The sequence below is a fragment of the Clarias gariepinus genome, chromosome 22, assembly GCF_024256425.1.
Source record: "Clarias gariepinus isolate MV-2021 ecotype Netherlands chromosome 22, CGAR_prim_01v2, whole genome shotgun sequence".
Lineage (NCBI taxonomy): Eukaryota > Metazoa > Chordata > Actinopteri > Siluriformes > Clariidae > Clarias > Clarias gariepinus.
The window spans coordinates 19880001-19905960 of NC_071121.1; the positions used below are offsets into that span (position 1 = coordinate 19880001).

Below are 25960 nucleotides of genomic sequence, written 5' to 3' on the forward strand. Positions count from 1 at the left end.
GCTTTTTAAAATGAAATCATTCTCTTTTTTTGTCACTCTTTTCTTCCTTTGTCTCTTTTAAACACAAACGAATAGGTGGTTGTTAAATTTCTTGGGCTTTAAATATCAAATTTGTATATAAAAAAAAAAACTGCGGAGTGTGTACCTGAGCAGTGCGTGCTAGCGATATGTATGCCTGTAAATGAGCTGTTTGGCTCTACTTCACTTCATAATATGACGACAGGGTCACTGGTGCTCCGGTTGCAGGAAACCATCACCATGACAACAACGCGCATCAGGTCTGGGGGGCAGAGGAATACAAAACAGCAGCAAAAACAATCAAATTACCTTTATTAAAAAAAAAGTGCTGGCTGGTGATTAGCCGGCTCTGGGTATACAGTATATGTGCACTTAAAGCAACACCTACCGCAGGGAAGCTGGGGAAACACATCATGTACTGTAGAGCGTGTGAAGATCACTGCAACCAGGGCGAACTTGTGACGGGAAGACAAGCATGCATCTGTAGCGACAAACCACATAGTCTAGGGCAGGGGTTCTCAACCTTCTTCCAGGAGGACCACTGCTTCGTATATTTTAGTGTTTTTCACCCACTTCAATTAAAAAGCTTGTTAATTAGTTAATTATAAGTTCAGATGTTTTTTAATGTGCAGGACAGTTTTCCTCCAGTATTAGAGTTGAGGACCATGGTCTAGGGTACTCTATCAACCGTGTTAGTATTATAGCCCAGACTAAAGCATGTGATTCATGTTCTTGTTAGCACTTTTATTATCTAAACCAGAAATAAATAAGTACGTAAGAAAGCAAATAAATAAATAAATAAGACATGTTGGCATTTCAAGCACAAAGATGGTGCCCGCTATAATAATTACTTCTATTCCCATTGTGTGAAAACTGTAGCACACACAGACACACACACACACACACACACACACACACACATACACACACGTTACTAAATCAGTAATTAGCCGCTCTCTGGCTCTTGTTGCTGAAACACTAGTTTAGCAGACGTGAGGTTGACCGCGCCTGAGGTTTTGGGGTAATTAGCTGCTTTGCGGACATTCTGCCGCGCAGGATGTCCAGATGAAAAGGACACAGGAAGCCTGCGCGACAGGTAGGATGGTTAATCAGGCCTTGTTGGTAAGACCCAAGAGTTCTGAAATCCTGACCTGGGTCCTCGACGTGAGGCTCGAGACAAGTGGAACAATGGAAAACTTCAAACAGGGAGGTAAAATGGAAAGCGGATAGGGCGATCTTTACAAATGTCAACCCAGTCATTACTGCCCGAGCCCCCACACGAACACACACCTAGTCCAGGAAACTGGGAATGTTTATTTATAGAGTGCTCCTGCATCTGTGACTGCTCCCGAGTGAATGACTTCAAAGCGCTGTGTGTGAATGTGTTTTGTGTGTGTGTGTTTGTGAGAGAGAGAGAGAGAGAGAGAGAGAGACAGAGAAGTTCAAGAAGCTGATTGAATTTGTCAGATGTCCATTTTCATCCGATTTGAAAAAGGAAAAAGGAAACACAGCCTTTCTGGCACCTTTTATAATGCCTGCTCACCTGCATCTGAGACTAAGAGTTGGCTGACAGTTTGTGCCATCGCCTTATGCTCAGGCCATCTGCTGTGTACCTGATGAAGCTTGATTGAAAATACCGCAGTGCTAATAGCAGCTACGCTCAGACGTTTTTGCTCTGCCGCCTCTGTGTTCAGCTGCTGGTGAAGGTGACTGATGTTCCCGATCTCTCGGCTGGAATCACCTGCGCCTTTGGGAACCTGACTGAAGTAGAGGCGACGGTGACTGGTAATCAGATCCTGTGCATCTCTCCAGCTGCTAAAGATGTCCCAGTAATTCCTACAGATCAAGGTATTGCTCTAAAGGTCTAATCGCTCTATATTCTGTTTTGTTCTTCTCTGATAACCTCTATTTTCAGTTTACTCACATGCACACATGAATTCCTGTTCTTAATCCCTCAAATCAGCTTCTTATATAAAACTCCATCCTTTACTTTCCTCTTTTTACCATTTCCTCTCCTCCCTGTTCTCCCAGGGGGGCGTGGCTTTGGCTAAGCTCTCTTATAGATGTTCTATTAATAGAGCCTCTCAGACGCGTGCTCCTGTGCCTTCTAATGAGAGCTTCATTCAGCAGTGCTCCGCGCTCTCACGCCCATCGATTCCATACACACTGCAGCTCTAATGAGCTTACACTGACCTCAGGTCAGCCTCGGGCCAGGAGCCATGCTCGTAGCCACACTTACACCTATTACGGGTGATATCTGTTGCCATTTATCCTGTGCACAATAAGCTCGAGAGAGAACAGGAGTTGTGATTGGAAATCTAGGAAGATGAACATCAACATAAGGCGAGATAAATGTAAAGGTTTTAGTAGATTAAGGGAAAAAATCCAGCTGGTTTGGTGACAAAAAGGTCAGATGTCTGTGAAAAACTTTTGAATGAGCATGTGCTGATACTAATTAGTCACGCTCCCTTCTTCCTGATCAAAGGTAGACGGTCATGACGGACACCTGTATGAGGCAGCCACCGTGTAAGTAATCCCACAAGTGCTCAGGGTAAATAACAGCTCTGTTTACCCACAATCCTGTACTTCCCACTGGGAGCACGGCCCAATCAGTGTGAGCCCTCAGGTAAATGTCATCTAAACCTCATATTTCCCTCTGTCTCCTTCAGACGCATTAGGCAGTATAGATTATGAACCATCGGCCAGGAACATCGATCATGCGCAGAATTAAAAGCTTGGAAGCCAGCCTTATCGAGGCTATAGCGGAAGGCGAGCGATATTTCCCGCTCTGATCTATTTTCCAAACCGAGATGTCGACTCATGGGAAATGGTGAGAACGACACTCCTGAAATGTAATAAAAATAATCCAGTACCCCTGCATGTGTTATAAAAAGAAAAGGGGAAAAAAAAGCAGAAGAAAGCAGAGAGAGCAGGTGTGAAGGATAGCTTGGGGTCACAGCTGACTCCTACACACGGTATGCCAGCCGAATTTGTGCCCAATCGCTCATCCGAGTGTGAGGAGCTGGCTGCTTATTGAACGTTTTTAACATTTTCAATGCCTTGCCAAATGAGACAGAGCTGGCTGCGTTCCGTGCCGATGGCAGCAGCTTTGCTGGCTCTTCACTCGGCGCTGCGGCCCACGGACACCATCTCCTATCAACACAGGCACTCTGAACCCCTGTATCGTCCCTCACATGTGCTCTGTAGGTACAGGGCAGGGTGAAACAGCGTGAAGTGGTTTGTAGCCATATGCCTCAGAGACCAAGTTACAAATGATGTTACTAACATGTAAAGTGTTCATTTCGATTCATACAGTACCAGCAGGAGCTAATTCAACACCGAGGCTTTTGGATAAATATGTGACTTAAGAGCCATGAGGTTTGACTTTTGTTTTCTGTCTGTCTGTCTGTCTCCGTGTCTCAGACTGGTCGGGTGTGGAGCTCAGGCTCAACTCGAAGGAGACAGGTCAAATGCTAATCAGCACTGAGGTTAAATTCTACAACTGCAGTGTACACCAGCTGTAAGTATCATTTTCTGTCCCATCTAATCATTATAAATGTGCTGTTAAACGTATACCAGCAGCAGATGTTGTGCTCTTTTGGCTGAAGCCTTTGTTTAAAGCACCTTCCAGTTGAGACTGGATGAAGGTTAAGGTTGGCAGGGCTAGGATTGGAAATCAAACCTTCTACAATATAGCTCAAAGGCGTAATGCATGAGCCAATAACCAGTATATACCGATAATCAGCTGACATTAAATTAACTAGTAATACGAGACTCCATGACTGTCTATGTTCACCCAAATAAAGGACACATAAAGGACAAGTGTTGATGAGATAATCTTTACCAGAAGCTCATCCCTGGGAACTCAGGGCATGAAGCCTGAGTGGGGTGCCAACCCATTACATGGCACTCACACACACATACACTATAGGCAATTTGGAAATGCCAGTCAAACTAGAGTACCTTTAGGAACAACATCGAAAAAACATGCCAACTTCATACGCAGAGATCAGAGGAAATGTTTAGATTTAAGATTTGAACCTCAAAATCTTTTTTTAGATATTGAGTGGATCCCTGATAAGCAGAATGATGTCATACAGTAGATGCTATCTACGACATGATGAATGCCATAGAATGATGCTACATAGATACTACTACTAAATCAGTCAGTTCTGACCTTTCTACATTGTTATGTATTTGCAACTACTCTGTGTTTTATATTTTTGAAGTGCACAAAAGAGTTATTTTCTGCCTAGCTGGTGTTTCATGGTGACAGAATTGACTCACTGCAGCTCTATAACCTTGACTCTGGCCTACGCGACAGTTATTTTGGAAGTGTTGCGTAAAACAGACATTAGTAAGCATTTCTGGCCCAAAGGGCATTTTGTGCATACTGAATAAGATTGCCATTGTACTAAGGTGCACGATGTGACACTGAAAGTAACTCAGAGAAGTGCTGAGAGACCCCTCTAGTGGGAGTGTAGGAAACTCACAAGGGATCTGGCTAGCACTTGTTGGGTTTCAGCCCTCACTTTAAATAAAAGCATCCATTAAAGGAAACGGCATCAGATAGTTTGACGATCCTCAAGTGCAAGAGTGTAATTTCTCAGCTCTAAGTGGGTTGTTTGCATCTCGCTCACGTGTCCGTGGCGTCTAGTGCAGTCTGTGGACAGCAGATGCTCTTCCGCACCCGAGATGAAAGGGCTCGATTGGCTGGAAGATTCCTGGAATGACGTAGGAGGCGCTGACCACAGTAGTTTTTAAAGCTTTTGTATTTCAGCGTCCATGTGTCCACTTTTTTTTTTTACACCTCCTTGGCCCCGATTATCAGCATCCTCTGTTAAGCCGTTCTTTCGCCTGGAACCATGTCCGGCAAACATCCCAGCAGATCTGGAACTAATCAAACAAACTCCCTTTTTTCAATTCCCTGGGTAATCCCTCAAACACACATACAAATACACACATGCACACATCCTTTTGCCCTCCTGGCGTGTCTTACCAGCTGCCTCTCTGTGCCCATGTCTAAGGGGGATTATGGGTACAGTGAAGCAGAATGTTTCTTCCTGGGTGGCACAGAATTACGACTCATCTCATCACTCTTTGACACTGGCTAAATGCTTGGCACGCTTGGACTCCCCCCGCCTCCCCCCCATTCCTTTGTTCTTCCTTTGTCACTCCCCCTACCCCCCCGATATAAATCCCTTAAATAGTTTATCAGAGGCATCCTACTGGTCACTAAGATGCTGGAGCCTTAGGTCACCCTCAAGATCATGTATGCAATCATCATTGATTAAGATGTTAACAGAAACTAATACCCACACGTCATATTTTGCTTACTAATGATAAAGTTCCTTTAAAGATACTTCCTAATGGCAGACGCTATTCAGTCTCGCTTAAATGTGTCTTATACTGTATTGGACACTCTAAGGAAAAAATGCTGTACAAATTAGATTAGATCCTTCCTTCGTGTATTTTGGACAGCCTATGTTTCATGAGAAAAAAAAATAGTTCCCATCCCTTCATGATAAATGTGCAGATTCTATCTGCTCCTGGAGGATCTTTAACTCATCAGTAGACATGCATGTTTGTTTTACTATCTATTTGAAGATCTTACTGTACATGACATGAAGCGGGTATAGAACAGAAAAATCTCCCTTCGAAAAAATCAAGTTGTGTTTCTTTGTAGTCTGAAATGAAGACACATAGTTTTTGTTTTATCCAGTTGTATGTACTCAGTGAAACGTTCAACAACTTTTAACAAGTGAAAGATATAACACCAACATGGCAACAAAAAAAAACAGAACCACTGATTTGAAAAAGGATCACCCTCTCCTCAAAATGACTCAATCAGGTACAGCTGATCACCTTCCCAATGGCCCACAAAGCTTTGCACATCTAGACTTTGTGATATTTGACCACTCTTTTATGCAGAAGTGAGTTAAATTTGATGGTGACCGTTTGTGGACTGCAACCTTCAAGTCACTCTACAAATTTTCTATGGGGTTTAAGTCTGGGCTCTTACTAGGCCATGCAAGGACTTTTTTCTTCTTTAACCGCTGCGTTGTCACCCTAGTCACACATTTTTGTGATTACTTTAAGGGGTAAATAAAAGACAGTTAGCAATTTTAACAGTTCATGTCTTCTGAACCCGCTGAGGGGTTCACAGGGAGAATATGCCACTCCACGTACACTGAGAAGGGGCGAGAGAACGTTTAAATAAATGTATTGATCAACTAATTGCAAATGAAACCCATTTTAAAACCCAGAACATGTTCACGCCTAATTCTAAAAAGTGTCATTTAACTGCTCCTTCAAGGGAAAGCATGCAAACTAGTGATCTGAAGAGTCTCATAAACAAATAAACAACCCGGGCATTTTTAAACAAAAAAGCTAGCTGGCTTACTGGAATTCTGGAGTGCTGTATAATATATCTTTTTTTAAATAATGAACTGATTAAATTAAGCGTTAAAGATTTAGCCAGCTTATATGTACAGTATGTACTGTATGTTAAATTATGTAAAGCAAATGCTTGTATATATACTGTACAGTGTAACACATTTGAAGGTAAGAAGGGCAGCTTTGTTTGCTGCTCATGCTGTGCACAGCCATGCTGGTCGGATGTCTCTTGCTGAGATCAGACAAAGTCAGAGTTGAGGAGGCCATCTCAAGTAGAAATTCCATGTTCCATTTTTCTTTTTCTTCGGGGGTCAGGGATTATAAATTAATTAGATGAAGCACACATTGTCTGGCTAAAAAACATGAAAATGAAAATAGCACAATATTAATAAATAAAAAAAAATTGTTTGCCTTCAGCTTTTATTATAATGCACAATGTGGTGAGCAATTCATTTATGAAAATGATGCTCCTTATATACCCAAAAAACACTCTTTCAGAATTTGAGTTCTGGAATATGCCTGTTTTATCAGGGCAGGAAAATATAAAATTTAGTTTATTCAGGTCATCAACAGATTCATAACATTGCTGAGCCTAGTACTGACCAAATTAAGCAACCTCAGATCATAATACTGCATCCAGAGGCTGGAACAGTGGGAATTATTTATTGGGAATTTGTTGGAATTATGTGGGAATTTGTTCCATCAACCTGATCTAATCAGACCTCACCTCTGAACCCATGTAACTTTTTAAAAAAACTTTTAGCTCCCAACCAAACAGATTTTTCTCATTGTGTATTGTTGTATTGTGCACAGGAAATGTGTTTTCTTTCACTATTTAACATGACTGTGATTTGTACTGTAGATTTTTTTTACAGTGCAATTTCAGCAAGCATTCATGAGCTCTCCAGTCATGATTTTCTATCCCCCATATTTCTTCCATAAAGTTGGCGGTTTAGCGCAATCTTCCAGGATTAAATAAAGAAAGATGGTTCTTAACCCAATTCACTGTAATGTTAATGTTTCTTTGCTTAATGCAAGTCAATAATTTTACCTGAATCAAGTGCAACAGTGTATCTTTTCTGTGGTGCCACCTAAAGTGTCACCATATTAAGTCTAGTAAAGATTAAGGAAGGTTGAAGATAAATGGTTAAAAAAGTACTTAATATTTAAATGATTATGATTTTGTTTGTTTTATAATTTATATAATTCCCTACTTCCTCAGTCTTCTTTGTCATGCAGCTTTCTGCCCAGATATAATCCAATGTGAATGTGAATGCAACAGTCTTTTGTTGTGTGAGCTGAATAAAACTCTCTCTCACTTTAGAAAAAAAAAGAATCGCTATGCTACATTTTGATAGACTTGACCCTCAAGAGCTCAAATCATTTCGAAACAGGTTGTCCTTCCAAACTCTCCTCTCTTAGCATTAGTGCACTAATGCATATTACAGATCGATGCTTATTCATCCTTGTAATTCAATGCTTTTACAGAGATGCGTAGGATCTCTTTAAGGTTAAGGGCAGTGCGGTAGAGAATTTACTTTATATTGAACTGGAAGATTATTCAAATAACGCATGGGATGACGCGCACGATGTTAGTTATGAACAGTGTGCAACGCACTAACACATCAATTACTCACTAATGTATGCCAAATGAATAGTCGGAGAAGTTTATTACTTGGGACAAAGATTTAATTAGTCAGAATGAGCAAAATCTCATCTAGGACACGACAGAAGGTGAGTGGGATATGAATATTTGAATGCTTTCCTGTGGGGCTACAGAAAGCAACGGCAGTCTGCTGCTTTCAGGAAACTTTTAGTACTTTGGGTTTGGGTTGGTTTCTCACTGCATATAATTGAAAACTGAATTTAATTAATTACATTTTTGGGTTAGAAATGAGTTGGAGGAAAAAAAAATTCTTTAAACTTTTGCCATGCAGAAATCACTAAAAATCACCCGGAGAACACTGAGTAAATAATTATATAAATATAAGAGGTGTTCAAGTCAAACCGGTACTTATGATGACATTTCTCACGAATGAAGGGCTAAAACGAATTGATGGTTACGGTAGACTTCAAGCACAGAACGGTGATGAGAGTTTTTCTAAAAAAAAAACATTCAACGACGACTCGAGGTGACTCAAGGCCCACTGTAATCGTTCCTGGAAACATTCATTAAGTAGAACGCCTTTGCCTTGAAAACCATGGTGGATACTGTGTCCCCAACGGAAGAGATACATCTGTCTTTGGGAACTGTACACACTATTCAAGAACACTACATTACAGGAACTGGAAATTATTACCACATCCCCAGTACAGTCCTGCGCTCGCTCCAGGCCATTTCCATTTTTTTTTTTTTTAATAGGAGTTCCTGGGAAGCCAGCGTTTCAGATATAAGGTAGGCATTCTAATTGTCTCTAGTGTACTAAAAGAACTTTCTAGAAAAACTCTGGGATAAGTGCATCAGTGTAGGAGCGTATTATATTGAGAAATAGGGGAAGTTTTTACTCTCATAACCATATTCTGTTATTGTGCACAATCAAAAGTCCCGGTTTGACTTGAATGTCCCTAGTAATTAGTCATTTTGTTTATGACATTCAGAGTTTATTTGCCAATACAAATACTCACAAAACATGACATTTATAAAGCACTATATCTCTGTCATTTCATTCACGATTTTCAGCTTCTTTCGATGAAAAAATGCCGCAACCCCAAAATACATGTCATGTTTGGTTCACTTCCTGCTGTTTGGTCAATTCTGAGTCAAATGACTTTCTCGCTGCATGTGTTTGAGTTCACTTCCAACCAGGCTGATCTGGGACCCATGTTCTCACCTGCGTAAACGAACCATGCCGCATGGGAAAAGCACCAGAGTTCAAGTAACAGACTCGAATGGACTAACCGCCACGTACATAAAAGCAGCACTTGTGCTCTCTATCTTTCTAAAAGTACAGCTCAGGTAATAAAAACAAGCTGGCATGTCTAACTTTTTTTTCATGTGTGTCTTTAGGTGTCTGTCTTGTGTAACCAGTTCATTCCGGTGCCACTGGTGCAAATACCGAAACCTGTGCACACATGATCCGTCTAGTTGCTCTTTCCAGGAGGGACGAGTCAATGCCTCAGAGGTACACAAACACCCACACCCACCCACACACTCAAATACACTCTCACAGTCTGCACATTCTGCAGGTTCTCATTTACAGTCCTGGTAGATGAATAACATTTTGCCAAATTATCTCATTTTTCCAGTAATTATGCATGCAGCCGGTGTTAATAAGAGCTTGAGCGAGGGGGTCTGTAGATAATGGGTAATCAATAATAAAAAGGTAATTGCAGTATAATGACGTATCAGCCCACTTGCCTAGTCGCTTGCGTAAGCCGGTAAAAGTGTTGCATGCTTAAAGCCCGAAGCCATGCACAGCATGCAGGATTGTGTATTTTTTCTACAGACCGAGTTCATCACACTTTTACATTGCATTAATACTTTGTGGTCGTTGCACCCAAAAAAAGGGCACAACACTTCCAATTTGAATCACTCATTTTCATTTCTGCCTAAAGAAAGTAAACAAGATGATAACAGTGATTTTTGATACAGATTTGTTTGATTGTGCTCAACTTCTACCTTACTGGATAATAGGGATCACCCGATATGATATTATCACAATACCTAGGTGGCGATTCAAATCATATTGCGAAGTATAATGATAATATAAATATGCAGATTTGATATTCAACTTTTTTCAGATTTTTTAAATAATTCGAAACAATCTTAGCAAATATTTTGCTCCTACAACACAGGATCCTGGGCACCTTACAACACAGTTTATAGTTTATAGTTTTTTAATAGAGGATTTTCTCTCAAATTCAAACATAAAAATAAATAAAAAATGAATAAAAAATATTTTGGAGTCAGTTTGGAGATACATAAATTGCCACAAAAAGGAATCAAGATAGAAAAATAAAAAGATCTTTTGTACTGTCTCTACTAAATAACTACTGTTAGATGAAATATCTAAATTTAAAATTCTATAAGACTTTTAACCTGCAGTAGACTGGTCTTATATGTGGTAACATGTTTTACACTTTAATTCTAAAGCCATGCATAATCAGATTGGAAAAACTTAAAGTATAGTTAAAAATATTATATCAGATAATCAGGATTAAAAAAATTATTTTTTACACACCAACACAACACATTACAGGGTTTGTACTGTCTGGACTCCATACTATATGTCCTGCTGCACTGAGGTTCATCACAAACCTTACGGCACTTTCGCATCTTTAAAATAGTCTCGATTTATTCATTGGCATCATTTTATATAAAAAAATGGTTAATACCAGCATATTTATGTGAGTACGAGTGAAGGAAAGCTTATAAGGAAAGTAATTTTTTATAGAACATCATATTGTTGACAGTCCTGAAGACTCGAACCGAGTCCTGTGAAAGAGTTTTTTAATGAATTCATCTTCTCACTCACCGACCTGTTCGCAAAATGACTTTAAGTTACAGTCTCTGATCTGTCTGGGAAGATTTAAAGCTTTACTGAGGGAAGCCAGCATATCATTAACTATTTGTCACTGTCAGGGTAAGCACTGGTGCCTTTTTTGTAAGTTTTACATTATGGCTTAGTAAGTTTTATGGAGATTTTATTTATGAATTATTGTTGAATTTTATTGGAAGAGATGGTGTTACAGTTGTATCAGAATTAATTGCAAAATTTCAGTACTTGTCTTAACCTGTGTTGCTGACTGTCTGGGCTAGGACACAGAGATTAACAAAAATATTTTTAATCTTAATAAGATTTTCCTGGTTAAAAAAGGGAAAATAAGAAGGAAAGAAAATGTGTGTTTTTTTATTGGGATTCATCAGATTCTGGAGTTTTGAGTTGCCTTTCTAGCAATTAAAACTCTCTCTGAAAGTCTTCCAGCTCTTCCAGACTTCAACTTGACCACCGTTTCCTATTTATGTTAAGAATTATCTTCTTTTATACAACAGTTACAAGAGACATTGCACAAGTGGTGATATCGAGCATAACAGCACTGGGATGTTTAACTTTATGTATCACTCCACGTCACAGGTGTTCCAACAATCGTTAATTATACAACTAATTATACAACTATACATACAGCTGTCTGTCTGCAGTATGGGTGAAAGAAGCCCAGGGAGGTCAGCTGCCTGTCAAGACCTACATTCAAACCCATCCTTAAAGAAGGACTTAAACAATCCTTCCCTCTGGGCTGCCAGTGTTGTTTTATTTATGGCTACAAAGCCGACTAGCTTCTATCACCAGGCTAAATCCCAAATCCCTCTCTAACCCCTGATTAAGGGCACTACTTGGTTTGATGAATAAAGGATAATACACCCTACAGTACATAACGCACTAGATTTCCATTTACCACCATGTGGGATTCAATCCTGGAACCGCAGAGGTTAGGTGATATTCTAAAGCTAAATAAGTGGAAATATAAAGAGAAACTACATATACAAAAAAAACCTCTTTCACCGTACTACTCTTACCATGTTAACTAGACTAACTGTCACTAGCTAACCGTCCATCGTCAGGTCGATGCTCAGCACTCCCTTCTGTGTGATACAACTTATATAGCCTTATCTTGCTTTGTGGGTTTTAATAATTAAACTTTTCAGAGTGCTAGGCAGCTGCCTAGAGAACCCCCATGGGGGCTGATCATTGGAACACGGTTTGAGGAGTCAGTGTATTCATAAATCTTCGAATTTATATCACCAGGGTTTTTCCTAACAAATAACTGTGAACAAGCCATAACCGTAACAAGCTAATTAAGGTTTAAGATCTTGGTAAACATTATCTGAGCTCAAATCTCTTGGAGAGCCCAAACGTTTGCATTTATGCTCCTTTTCTTTTTTTCCTTTTTTTTTTACTCATAAATTATACAAAATTATTTGTTATTTTTTTGTGTTGCATACGAATTAACCCCATTTAAATATTTTTGACAGTTTATCCTGTTTCATTTGTAAGAATATAAATGGAAAGTTCATATATTTTGCAAAATTTTGAATGAAATGCAAAAAAAAAAAATTTAATGGTATTGCATTTTGCTCTGAGTTTTCTAAAACGAATAAATTTTCAAAGAAGCATCAAATTTAGTATAGTTACTTTCACAGCTTTAGAGTAGCTGAGTTCATCAGGCTTAAAGTTTTGTCAGTTTTGTCCCCTAGTGGAAAAAAAACTGAGATTAAGCTATTTGAATATTTTTTTATTTTAACCATTCAGTTTAATCGCGCATTGCGAGATAATTTTAGTTTACAACATATATTTTTAGTTAAATAACAAAAGCTATGATTTATATACACATCAAACAAGAAAGAAAATATAATAAATATGTATGATGTGTATGGAAAAAAAATCTTTTTTGTAAAAAAAAAATCATTTGTTTATGTATATATTAATCATGTTTTGTTAGCGGCTTATGTGTTTGCATGCGTATGTTTGTAGTGGGTACGACTATTCTTGGATTTTTGGACTCTTGGTATCAGCTGCTAATTACTCATGAGGAGAGGGCGAGTGTGTGTGTGTTTACCACTTGACAGGTTCTAACATAGCACATTAATCAACTGAACACCTGCAAGCATGCACACACACGCACACACACACACACACACACACACGCGCACGCTAACACACACACACACACACACACACACACGCATGCATGCACATGACAGTCCAAACCTCCAGTGAGATGTCCTGTTGCCTCACATACACTTTTTTGCACCAGTCCTGTTATTGGCAAGTCCATCCCCTGAGTGCTGTGATCCAGTAGATTTAAACAGTGATTAAGTGCCAGGCTTCACAGCTAGGTTGTGGTGAAGAAACACACACACACATACGCACACACGGCCATTATTTATGTTGTGTCCCACACAGAGTGCTGGTTTCTGTGCATCGTATGAGTACGAGTATGAGTACGAGTGTTTGTTCATATTTGGTTATCAGGACTGTCCTCAGCTGGTGCGCTCAGAGGAGATTCTGATCCCCGCCGGAGAAGTGAAGCCTATCACACTGAAAGCCCGGAACCTTCCACAGCCTCAGTCGGGTCAGCGTGGTTATGAGTGTGTGCTGCACATCCAGGGGGTTAGCCACCGAGTCACGGCGCTGCGCTTCAACAGCTCCAGTGTACAGTGCCAGAACAGCTCGGTAAGATACACACACACACACACACACACACACACACACACACACACACACACATAGCGTAACCGGTACCCTATAGAAGCTTCCTCTACATCTGCTCTTAATGACTGCACCTGCATGGAACTCATGACATTCCAATCTCGACACTATTCTGCAGAGTCGGCACTTCCTTTGTTTTCACTCCAGCTTTGCTGCCATGAATTAAAGTGGAAATAAAATCTACTAAATCGACTAGATCCCAAATGAGAACATCGATCAAAACAAAATGGGTTTAAAACTATGGCTGAACAATAGTTCATATTTAATCGGATGACTTTATCATTTAATTACTCAAAATCAGCAGAGCCGACGGTGATCACATGATGTCGCGCTGAACCGAGGCTGAGGCTGGCGAGGGTTCGATTCTCTACCTGTTATTTTAAATGTAAATAAATGTAAAAGATTAACATTCAGCTTTAAAACATAAAAGACTATCCGCGTATAATGCACAACGTTAAATGTGAAATGCAGACACCCCATGCTTTCTATTACATACACACACACACACACACACATACACAAGGTGAGCTGCCTTTGAGTCTTTGTGCCTTTGAAAGGCGAGTCTACGCTGCAGAGTAATGTAGTAAAAGCACTAGTCAGATAAGTGATCTCTCCAAATTCCTCATTTTTACTCTTCCCCCTCTCTCTCTCTCTCTCTCTCTCTCTCTCTGCAGTATCTGTATGAGGGGATGAGGATTAGTGAGCTGCCGGTGGATTTCTCTGTGGTGTGGAACGGCAACTTCATCATTGATAATCCTGAGAACATACGAGGTAACACTTCAACATAACTGAGCTTGACCTCTGCCTTTTCTCGGAACATGCACAAACACACACACACACACACACAAACACACACACATCTCTCTCTTTGTCTCTTGCTATCTCTTTCGTCTGTATGTGTGTGCAATCTCAAGAATCATCGCTGTTCCCTATCCCAACACACACACACACACACACACACACACAATCAACTCTGTTTACTTGAGGCAAAAAAAAAAACAGACCATTCTTACAATTTTAAAATATAGTCGCTGACTAACAGACATCATATCAATTCCTAAGTTTTCATGGATTGTAGGGGTTTGTATTTAGCTCGGAGACCGACTTGTACTATAAGTGGCTCGTACCATAATATTGGCTTCACAGTTTTCTTGTTTAGTGTTGACATGGACAGCTTCGAGCTGTCATTACTGGAGCACTCGTAAAAAACCTCTTGTGATACAGGGGATGGAGCAAATCCACTAAATCCAACTCTAACTACAAAAAGTATGCATTTGGTAATATTTATTGCAAATTTACAGAATGCATGGGAAGTTCCTAGCTTCTCTAAATCACGGGTATCCAGGTTAAAGGCTGGAAAATCATAGCAGGTCCTGACCATTCCTAGCAAATCTTGAGTAATAGTAGGTTCTTTGTAGCAGTTGGTAGGCAAATCCTGGCAGTTCTTAGGCAGTTCTTAAATGGTCGACCACGGCTTATAGCAGAGTCTGTGATGTGACCGAGGTGAATATTCCGTAGCTAACGGTCAATTCATAATGGCTTTAATGTTACCCTTGTGATGTCATAGAGTCAAGCAACCAAGAAGCATCCTTGAAAAATTTCCTTGCTATGATTTTTTGCTATGAAAAATTTAGTTATACCCAAGGAGGCCGGTTAATGTTATTGTTTTATACAGAATAAAATACCTGCTTATCTGAGTTGCTGAACTGTCACTTGTGCTCTTTGTAGTATTGCGTTTGTTTGCTTGTTGTTTGCAACGTTGAACAGAATTACTATGACTGAGGGAGCCCAGACTATAACAAAAAAAACCTGCTGATCTGTACTGAATTCCCATTCCCGATCTTGTCGATAATCGCTTAAATTAAAGTATCTCCTCAGGTAAAAGTAATCCAGCTCAAATCGGGCTTTAATGGTATTTTGGACTCATTTAGGACTTATAGATTTCACAGCAGGACCTTGGTCTATTCTCTGTCGTGCTTATTAAGCGTGATAATGGACGCCTCCTGTTCCCCGCAGTGCATCTGTACAAGTGTGGCGCTCAGAGAGACAGCTGTGGCATGTGCCTGAAGGCGGAGAGGAAGTTCCAGTGTGGCTGGTGCAGCATGGAGGGCCGCTGCAGCCTACAGCACCACTGTCCCATGATCAACCCCTACACCAACCGCTGGCTAAATCTAGCCACCACTAACGTCAAGTGCACTAACCCCCGCATCACTGAGGTCAGTAAACCCGTCTGTCCGCTTTGCCTATTAACCATGGATGAAATGCTTGCTGGGTCATTTCGACATGTGGTTTATGTACTGAATAACTTTATAGAAATATGTAGTTCTGTTAAACATAATCAATATCTTTAAAATATTAGCAACATTTCATTTTAATACTATCTGTAAAAAAAAAAAACCCTGCATACTCTGTCTGTCCTGAGACTATCATTTAGGTGGTTGTTGATTATGAAGGTAGAAATGAACGAAGAATTGAGTGATGATGTGTGAAGATAATCTATTGCTCCTTTCACACTGCGGGTGCAAGGCGGGAAGGTTGTGGCATCACAGGATTGTGTATGAAAATACGGAGGCAGAATAGAGTTGCACCTTATTTCAGTAGCAGAGGAAGTGATGGGCGAGACGAGATGTGTCAGAAAGTTTAAATAGGGGTAAACAGTTAGCAGCCAACACAGCTGGATCTTGTACAATACTGTAGATTTTATCCATTGTAAAGTCAGTTCCTGATCTCAGTTACATTATAGCGACTATAAAACCTCATTCCCCAACTGGCCCCTTTTATCTGTTTATAACAGATCTCATCAGGTTAACAATGAACTGCAAATCCCATTGTAGTGCCGGAAAGTTAAGGATCAACTTGCCCTCTGACTCTCCTACACAGCGCTGACACTGGAGACTCCTTCCAGAAATGCCACCATGTTAGAAAAAGACATTGATGTAAACCTTACATTTGGATGTAATGTCAAAGCTGCTTCAGACCAATCAGAATCAAGTAATCAACAGCAATATGCTATCCAATAAAAGGCATTAATATAGACAAGGACGCGCTTCCATTACAATATCGTTAAAATAAAAAAGAATTTACTGTTGTCACCGGATTGATGCCAAAAATTTGTTTAAAAATTTCTTGTTTAGAAAAGTTTAATGCTTTCAATGACTGTAATTTATCAACATTATGATGGAAACCTAGTGTTGTATTTGTTTGTTCAATATACGTACTATATAAACGTAAGTATATATATATATATATATATATATATATATATATATATACACGTACTTTAAGTTTCTAAAATGGTGCAGAATGATTTTATTCATTGTAAGTTAATGCAAAGATAAAAGTTTCCAAACTCCGCATTAACTCCCCAATCCAAAAAATAATACTTATAATTTTATCGAAACCAACTTCCCAGATTGTCGGTGTGGTCAGTGAAACATTTATTCTGCTCTTCTGTCTTTGTATCCTTCTTCTCAAATCACTTTGCAGGGGGGAGAGCAGCTGGTGTTTGATTTCATTGAGTGACTCACTCATATATGTGTGTCGTTTTTGGATGAGGCTCTCTCTCTTCCTATGCGCGTGTGTGTGTGTGTGTGTGTGTGTGTGTGTGTGTGTCTAACCTTCAATCTGTCTGCAAGGGCAAGAAGTTTTAGCCATCACCCTAGGGGACAATGACCAGACTCTGGATAGCAGCAGTGAAACATTACCCTTCTTTGCTAGTGTGTTTTCTTTGTCTGAAAGGACAGTCATATTTTTGTTGTTTAAATCGTATCAAGAAGTGTATAATATACTGTTTGTATTTTTAGAGTTTAACCTTCAAGGTTAAGAGAAATTAAGGTATACTTCTAGAGCCATTTAGTGCCATGATTTAAATCACCACAAATCAGAATAAAAAAAAATTATACTTCTAACTGATAGTCTTCGATCACTGATGGCCACTAGCCATCACTGGATGGATAGATGAGGATGAAAATAAAAATGTAAATGCTGTAAATCTAAATATTCAACAGATATCAACCCAAATTAAACCTTCAGGAGGTTTTAATGTTGTTTCCAGAAGATTATAATACATTACAAATAGACAAATTTTTCACCAGTCTCTTTTAATATAAGTATTCTGTATAGTGACAAAACTTGATTCATGAGAACTCACATGCAGTATCACACACACGGTCACAGACACACAGACTGTAGTAGAGACGCAGCAGTGATCGTGTTTCAGTCTGCGGTTTGACTGAGCTGAGGTTATCAATGCCTCTACTGGTAGGAGGAGAAAAGAAATAGGAGCTCTGTCCTACTCTCAGTGTGTGTGTGTGTGTGTGTGTGTGTGTGTGTGTGTGTGTGTGTGTGCATGTGTGCGTGTGTGTGTGCAAGGAGAAAGTAATACATGGCCTATAATTAGCATGTGTAACGGATGACTAGACTGTGTTAAGGTCTGGCCTGGTGCAGAACCCACACATTGAGAAATTTGTCTCTTCCGGGCCTGACGATGCGCAGACAAGCCACTTAAAACGCTTGCTTTAATGACTCTGCTAGCACTGCCTTTTTTTTAATGAATTAAGACTCAGTAAATAAAGATTGCACAGGCTTCACTAATTAGTGACGTAGTTGTGGTGTATGTGTATTCAGATTGGTGTAAAAGTTTGGATTCATAGACAAAAATGAATGAATTCATTAATAATTAAAAAATGCTCAAGTTGACTATGTGTGACTTCACAGCACTAGTGTGTACATTTAAAATAACATCTCTTACTAAACATCTGAACATCTCTTACTAAATCAGAACTGATGTTGTTACATGCAGAAATGATTCCCTCGTCTAGTGTAATGATTGTTCTGAGCCGATATCTTACTGGATACTAAATCGTCGAGCGGTGTTATGTCTGCTCCTATTTTATCTTGGGTCTTGGGTCTGAAATAAAAAGGAAATATATCATATTTCTGCTAAGGATTAATGCCTGTAGGTCCAGAGTAATTAGGCTACTCTGTATATGTCTGTATGACTGTGTTTGGTCAGGGATTGTAGCTTTTATTAGATTCTATATATATATATATAGTGTAGATGGGGGGAAGTGTACCTTGAGCACCAAAGGAGACAGAAATAGATGAGTAAATGCTACGGCTAAAGATGAAAGGTAACAATCAGAAGCTAGAGCATGATGGAAGGTCTGAAAGAGATTGATAGACTGCAATGAGAGAGAGAGAGAGAGCAACATTTCTTTCTTCAAGACATTAACAGTACAGTGATTAACTCTCAGATTTCATTACAGACTTCAGCAGATGGTACTATTCCTAAAACACTATTTATCTTTATCAAATAATTTAAAAGAAGAAACAAGAAGCAAAAAACCTTGTCTGTTAAACCACTGTATGATGTAAGTTCACAACTCTACAATAGTTTATTTTGGGTCAGGATTAGCTCAGTGGTTAAGGCATTGGGCTGCTGACTGGAAAGTCCCAGGTTTAGACTACACCACCGCCAAGCGATCACTGTTGGGCCCGTGTGAAAGGCCCTTATTCCTCAACTGCTCAGATTTATCATGAGATCAAATGTACTGTAAGTCACTCTGGAAAAGGGTGTCTGCCAAATGCCATTAATGTAAATGTTTAAATGTAAAACAGCGCTGTGCAAAAGTCTTTAGCCACCCCTTATATCTTCATAATAAATTACATTCAATTGAATTATGTAGATTTAATTAAACAAATGCTGTGACATGCTCCAAAGTACCTAAAAATCATTGTTCATTAAACAACCTTAGCGGCAACCTCATTTCCCCTCTCGTCCGTTCCTTTCCCGCCCTCAGAATTCTTCATCACCAGTATACTAATCACTGGCCTGATCATCTCTCATCATCTGCACCTGTTTCTCACTGGTACATGCCTTACATTAGATGTTTTTTGTGCTTGAATGATTTATAGGTCACAGTGGTTACTGTAGGTCCAGGTACTGAACTGAAAATGAGAATCAAAAACTTGCCTGCAACTATTCCTCAAGGCTACATTAAAAATACAATAAAGGACTGGCTCTTTGGAAGCAAAATATAAAGAAATGAGGCATGGCTTAAGACTTTTGCACCAGTACTGTACAGTAGTTCAAGCAAGAGAGATTTTACAAGGAAAACTGTTAAAGCGCATAATAGTTACAAAATGATTTTATACAGTATCTAGGCTTATATAAGTCGGATGAGTGGGACAATACATGTGAGAATAAAATCTAGGGTGATATAGTTCCATCCACATGGATTCATGGATCTCTGTTTAAACATGGAAACTAAGCAGAATTTTAGGGTGATGATGGTCAGGTTTGCTCAACATGGTGGTATTCAAGAATACCCATTTAAAATAGCAACAGCGCGGCTCGAACAGAAGAAATCCCGTGTTTTAGCATGCTCGGATATCTAAGCTGATTTGTATACATACATGGATATTAGCAACGCTGCCCCTGAGAAGTGGAATGGCATGAATAATTAATGCTTCTTTTAACAACATTCCATCCCTCCTCTAAAGCCCCATTAATATTTAAGCAGCTTTGTTAAATAGAGAGGGACAGGCGTCAAATGAAGCAGAGCCGGTGCTATTCATTTGCAGAAACTAGCTTTAGTTTTGCTTTATGTTTTGTTTTCATTATTTTTTACACAAAAGGTTAATTGCTCTCCATACATATTACTGTACACTACGAATAAAAGTTTTAAAAATAAAAATAAATCTATGAATATCTGGACATACTTCAAATAAAATCCAAAACATCTACGTAAAGGCGAGTTGTAGCCCACTTTTCAGATGTTCAGTGAAGCGACACAGCTCCGAGAACAATCAGACATACCTGCAATCTGACAGATGTCTTTTGTTGGTTTTCCATCTATGTTTTGCTTGTTACAATTTGCCTTTTCAGTCGTTAAGTCGCTGTATTGATGTGTTTATGACAAACGGGGAAGAAATGCCACTCACAGTAAATGAAGGCTCATTTAGCCTCTGTGTGTGAGAAAGTTCTGAAATAGCTTTTAAAGAATGCACAAGACAAGATGTTGACTAAGTTTCATGCATTTCGAAAGTGGATGAGGGTGTGAGACGCAGCCAAAAGAAAGTAAACATAGTGAAAATTAGTTGAAGCAAAAATTTCACACTAAAGCGAGTTAGTGCTTTAATTAGGAATCATATTCTGCTGTATTTAGCAAGCTCAACGTACACAAACCGGAAGTAAAGAGAACAGAATGTCATTTGTTTATAAAAAAAACCCACTATTTTTTATTCGTTATTATTGACAGTTTGGGGACATGACTTCTGTAATCCCATGCTACAATAATGCACTAATCCCACTGTTTCACTAGCGCTCGGTGCATTACAAAATTTTCTCAGTCTAAAACGCTGGCCTCCCGGGAACTCCTTAAATGGCTACAAATATGTGGAAATGGCTTAGAAGGAAGTCAGGACTGTAGCCAGGATGCTCATTCACAGACGTACAGTATGGGCTTCCTTAAAATGTTTGCATCATTCAAATATCTTATTGCTTGGAGTCTTCTGTAAATGTCAGTCAGTTTTATGCCTTCATTCATGAGAAATTTCATCTCAGCTCCCAGTTTAACTTGAGCACCCATCATATAAATCCCTTCATTTTGCATAAATGTGTTTAGACTGACACTTAAATTTTGTAATTAACAGTCATTGTGTTTAACTGGGATAAAAATACACTGATTTAAGTCCTGCTTAGATCTTGTGCCCTATGTTTCGAACTAATCATAGATGAGAATGACTTTTCTAACCATAATGCAGAAGGCGGGATTGCTTATCCTCACACGTCTTTTAGAATTTGTTTATCAATGACTCTTCAACATTGACCTGGGTTTACTCTCACCCATCCTAACACAAACCTTTTTTTTTTCCTCCTATGTAGATTCTTCCTTGTGTTATGTTCCTTTCATTAGTCATTGTCCTATGTACCTTAATGACTCTCGAGTTCTCGAGAAATTCAACTTTCCAATTAGGTATTAAAAGAGCACCATTTTTTTTTTTAACTCACGGGTCAGGAACGTGCACGCTGGTTATAAATGCTGCGCCGGACCTTATGACCAAATCTAGTGCAAGAGACAGAAATAAATGTTCTAGTCTGTGTGGCTGATTAATCAGAGATCTATTTGCAGCAGTTTAAAAAAAGCACAATGACATATATCTCCACACACCTACCTACGGCCTATGTATGTAAATGCCCCTTAAGTGAGCTTTATTTCCCGTCACTTCTGGTTGCATAATTTCACAGGGCTCTGTGTTAAATGGGAAATTAATTGGAACATAAAGAACGTAATATGGGTGCTTTTAAAGAGCTCATATGCACATCTCGTTTGACTTTACGGAGTCTTAACAGCCCTGCTTAACTTTGCAACGACCTTGCACACTCATGGCCATTCTCCAACACCTCTAACCTACACAGGCTGCACTCATAAATACTGATGTGACAAGTAGGAGAACTCATCGTCACACATGCATGCACAAGCAGCATCCAGAGTCATCTACATAGTCAACTCTTTCTCTCTCTCTCTCTCTCTCTTTCTTTCTCTCTCACGTACAGACACATGCCGACTGGCCTTAGGAGAAAAAAAGACGTCCACTTTGAAATGAAAATAAATAAATCATATCGGCCTGATTGAAGCACCGCTCCGCTTACAGCTACAAACCTAGCATTACTGTGACAACGTTGTCCCTCATGGGCTCACGAGTCTATTTGCAGAGGAGTATTAAATTGAACCCAGTCATCCAAAAAGCCCAGTGCTCCCAAAACAAAATGCCTTCCCCTCACCCCTCTTTCCTTTCCTTCTCTCCTCCTGTGCTGCTGACTTCAGTTGGCCAAAAAACATCACAATTAAGACTTTTTTTTTTCTCTCCCGCTTTCTTTCATGTGCTCCTTACTTTTTTTTTTTTAATCACTGCCAGGCATCAGTTAAAAGGCAGTTAAACACAAATAGAGCATTTAGTGTGAGGTTTATGCAGCAAGAAACAAGTCATAATCTGAATTTTATCAAGCCCATAAAGTGTGTTCCAGCAGCAAAATGGGACATGCTCGAGCCACCGTAAAACAGTCCATGTCGGCTAGAGTAACAAATCATACCTCTGTTCCTTTGCCGCTCACATTATTACGACTCTCTTATTATACATGGGAACGCGGGAGAGAAAGAATTCAAAGGACAGAAATAAATCCACCATTTATGCTTGCATTTACTGTTATAAAACTTCCTTCTATTCCTCAATAGACAGCCTTTTTGTTCTGAGTGTCAGCATCACATTTAGCTCAGAAGCTGCTCAGATATTATACCACTCCGTATAACCCCACTGTCTCTCTCTTTCTCTCTCTCTATCTCTGTCTCTCGCTCTCACTCTCTCTTTGTCATTGTCTGGAGCTAAAAACTGCCACAGTAGGAGCACTACACAGTTTTAGCTTAAGGACAACATTCTTTTAGGAGCAGATATTAAAGCTGATACGTAGAACAAGCTTTTCTCTGAATTATGAGTAGAAGCTCTGAGGATGTTGCGTCCCCACTTCCCGCCCAAGGCGAACACAAATCTCTTCTGTCAGCGTCTGGCAACCGGTGCATCGCTACGCTTTGTGTATGTTTAAGCCTGAATAAACCTTCACATATGTACGATCCACACTCTTTCCAGCATCCTTTCTCTCTGGCTCATCATTTTGACTTGCAAGGGTGGCCCGGGTTTTATGGCACAAAGGAATTCTCTGATGCCCGCCATAAAAGTTTGGCATCTTCCAAGGCATCTCGCAGCACGCCAAATCAGCTCATTTATGGAGGATTTTGTAATCAACAGCCTGATCCAGCATATGCAGTTAACCCCCTGCCTCCCTGATCAGTGTGAGAAGAGGAAGTAGGCTGCCTTTTTTTCCCCCCGTTTGGCATATTAGCCTTCTTTGAATGTGACAGTCAAGGGAGTGAGGCGGGCAACGCCTGTCCTCATAACAGGATTACACTGTGAACGAAGCCACAGGATATGTGCACATAAAGAGCAAAGCGGCGCCACGCTTTACACTCGTATATACCCAGTCGAGACACACTGCCCTCTATGTGTGTGCGTTTGAGATTAAGTTGCTGTCAAGCACTCACACACTTACACTTACATACAGTATGAGTGTACATTATCTGGGTTAGCCCCGGGGAAGCAGCTCCCTTCAGAAGTGTGTGAAGCATAAAGATTCGCTTGGAAGGTCGGATTCCTTCCTGCAGGCCAGAACTGGGACAGTTAATGAGGGTGAAATTGCTGTGGCACTACTACACTACTGCCCCTCGCTAAGCTGTCTGATGATTGCCCTCGGTGTAGGGCAGTTTTTGCCGTCATTCATCACAGCGTCTTCTTTTCAAAGCAGAATAAAGATGTTTAAAGTGTGAACACGTAGACGGACACATGGCGACCCATGTAGGATAAAAGTCTTTTAGATCTGTCATGGCTGGTCAGTCACGCTCAGTTTAACTTGTTTGTGTCAGCAGGTCAAGGCTGTGGGCTCTTGATAAGATGATTGTGTTCAAATCCAGCCAATTCCATACTGCCATTGAACCCCTGGTCTTGACCTTTAACCTTGGCCTGTTCCGTTCAATTGTAAGAGGCTTGGCGTGAAAGCATTTGCTTAAATGTTTAAATGCCAAATGCAAATGTGTCTGTTAAATCCGAATCAGAGTGAAATTTGGAATTTTCGTTCGCTTGAACGATCCAAAAATCAATCGCTGCGGAGCATTTAGGGGGAACAGTGCTGCGAATTATTTGCAAAATTAGTTTATTAGTTGTTAAACAAACCATTGCTAGGAACACACTGAAATAATGGAAATGACCTGAGCACCAAGAACACTTACTTTACCCTTTCCTTCTTTTTTTCTGTTTGGTGAACATATCCAGAACACGTTATATTTGTCTTCAGCGCTTCGGTTCGCTCCCGGCTCATATTTGATTCGGTTTTAACGGTCAGATCGCTTTCTTACAACGAAACAGCTCTAGCGCTTAAAAGCAGACTTTGTTCCGTTCAGTTGGTCTCAGAGCTGTTGTTTTAGTCCAAGAGCAAATGATGTGGTCCTATTAAGCACTGCACATTATGGAGCCTCAGTCTGATGCGCACTATACACTGCTAGAACAGTCTCTCCTGTTACGGTCATGTTGGATATACAGGCCAGCAGGTTTTTCACACTTCCCTGCAGCAGAACATCTGACTCTTTTAAGTAATATATAGTTATCTGAGTCATCTCATGCCAGTCTCTGATTCTCTATAGGTATAAGCGTATAAGACTACAGTAAACTACAGGTTGCTGCATGCAAGCCTGATCCATGGTTGTCCAAAAGTTCTTGCTGTGAAAGCAGACTCTTGATCATGCTGAGCGATGAACTCTACTCGACATTCTACTGATAGATGGTATATTGTTGTCTAGATTTTGAAGAGAGCACATACAGCACTCTATTTCGTTTTTGACAGATTCATCTTCTATTAGGTTTGGTGTGAATCTTCACATTACTCTTCTTCTCTGCACAAGCTACTGTATTCCAGCCCGAAAAAGCAGACTTTCATTCTGTTACACAACTGGTCTTGTCTCTCTTGCTTCTGCATTTCCTTATGCAAAATGGCTGAAGTCAAATTTAGTCATGGAAGATGGCGTCAGATGGGGATATTTAGAATTACTTTTCCATTTGCTTTTTTTTTTTCCCTAATCCACAACATTCACCTCCCAGGGTGCTTCATGGCCAGAAACTAATATAAGATTCATGTATTCGTGCCCTCCAGCGTTGCAGTGACAAGCTTCCTTTACATCCTGAACAATTAATGTCCACTAAATCGAGACTACAAGGCTGCGGTCCCACTGGGTCGTGTTGGCTGAGTTCTCCTGGGGTATTCAGAGTGAGATTACAAAACGTGACTAGTCTCAGATCAGTGAACAGTCACGGCCTAAGAACTGTAGTTGAATTGCTTTTACTTTTGCATGCCCGCCCACTAATGGTTTATTGATTGTGTATGTAGTGGACTGTTGAGTGCACATGCCCCTCTTTCTCTCTGCCTCTATCTCTCTTACTCTTTCTCTGTCTGCCTGTCTTCCTTGGAGAAAGGCCAGGACGGAGGGACTCATGCACTCGGGGGTTTTTTAACAGCACAGAAGGCTGCATGCCACCCAGAGCCAAGGTCATGCTGTGCCACCATATTGCATTTTATGAGAAGATGGGCAGCAATAAGTACTGATATGGTCTCACGGTTGATTTGTCGCCTCTGGTGACAGCAAGCAGATCTGATTCAAGCAGGTTTTTTTTGCGTTCTTTTGTGTTACATATATCGTGCATAAGTGAGCACCTAAGAGAGGTCAGTATAAGCA

At 40.0% G+C, this 25960-nt stretch overlaps 1 protein-coding gene across 3 annotated transcripts in view; it reads left to right on the top strand.

Moving 5' to 3' along the window:
• Positions 1 to 25960, top strand: part of plxna2 (plexin A2) — a 225150-nt gene that overhangs the window by 140214 nt on the left and 58976 nt on the right. For all 3 annotated transcript variants that reach the window (XM_053482589.1, XM_053482588.1, XM_053482590.1), the window contains exons 7-12: positions 1713 to 1866; positions 3442 to 3538; positions 9422 to 9536; positions 13386 to 13586; positions 14297 to 14393; positions 15639 to 15838. In XM_053482589.1, coding sequence (XP_053338564.1) covers positions 1713 to 1866; positions 3442 to 3538; positions 9422 to 9536; positions 13386 to 13586; positions 14297 to 14393; positions 15639 to 15838 — 864 coding nt within the window. The remainder of the gene's footprint in view (positions 1 to 1712; positions 1867 to 3441; positions 3539 to 9421; positions 9537 to 13385; positions 13587 to 14296; positions 14394 to 15638; positions 15839 to 25960) is intronic.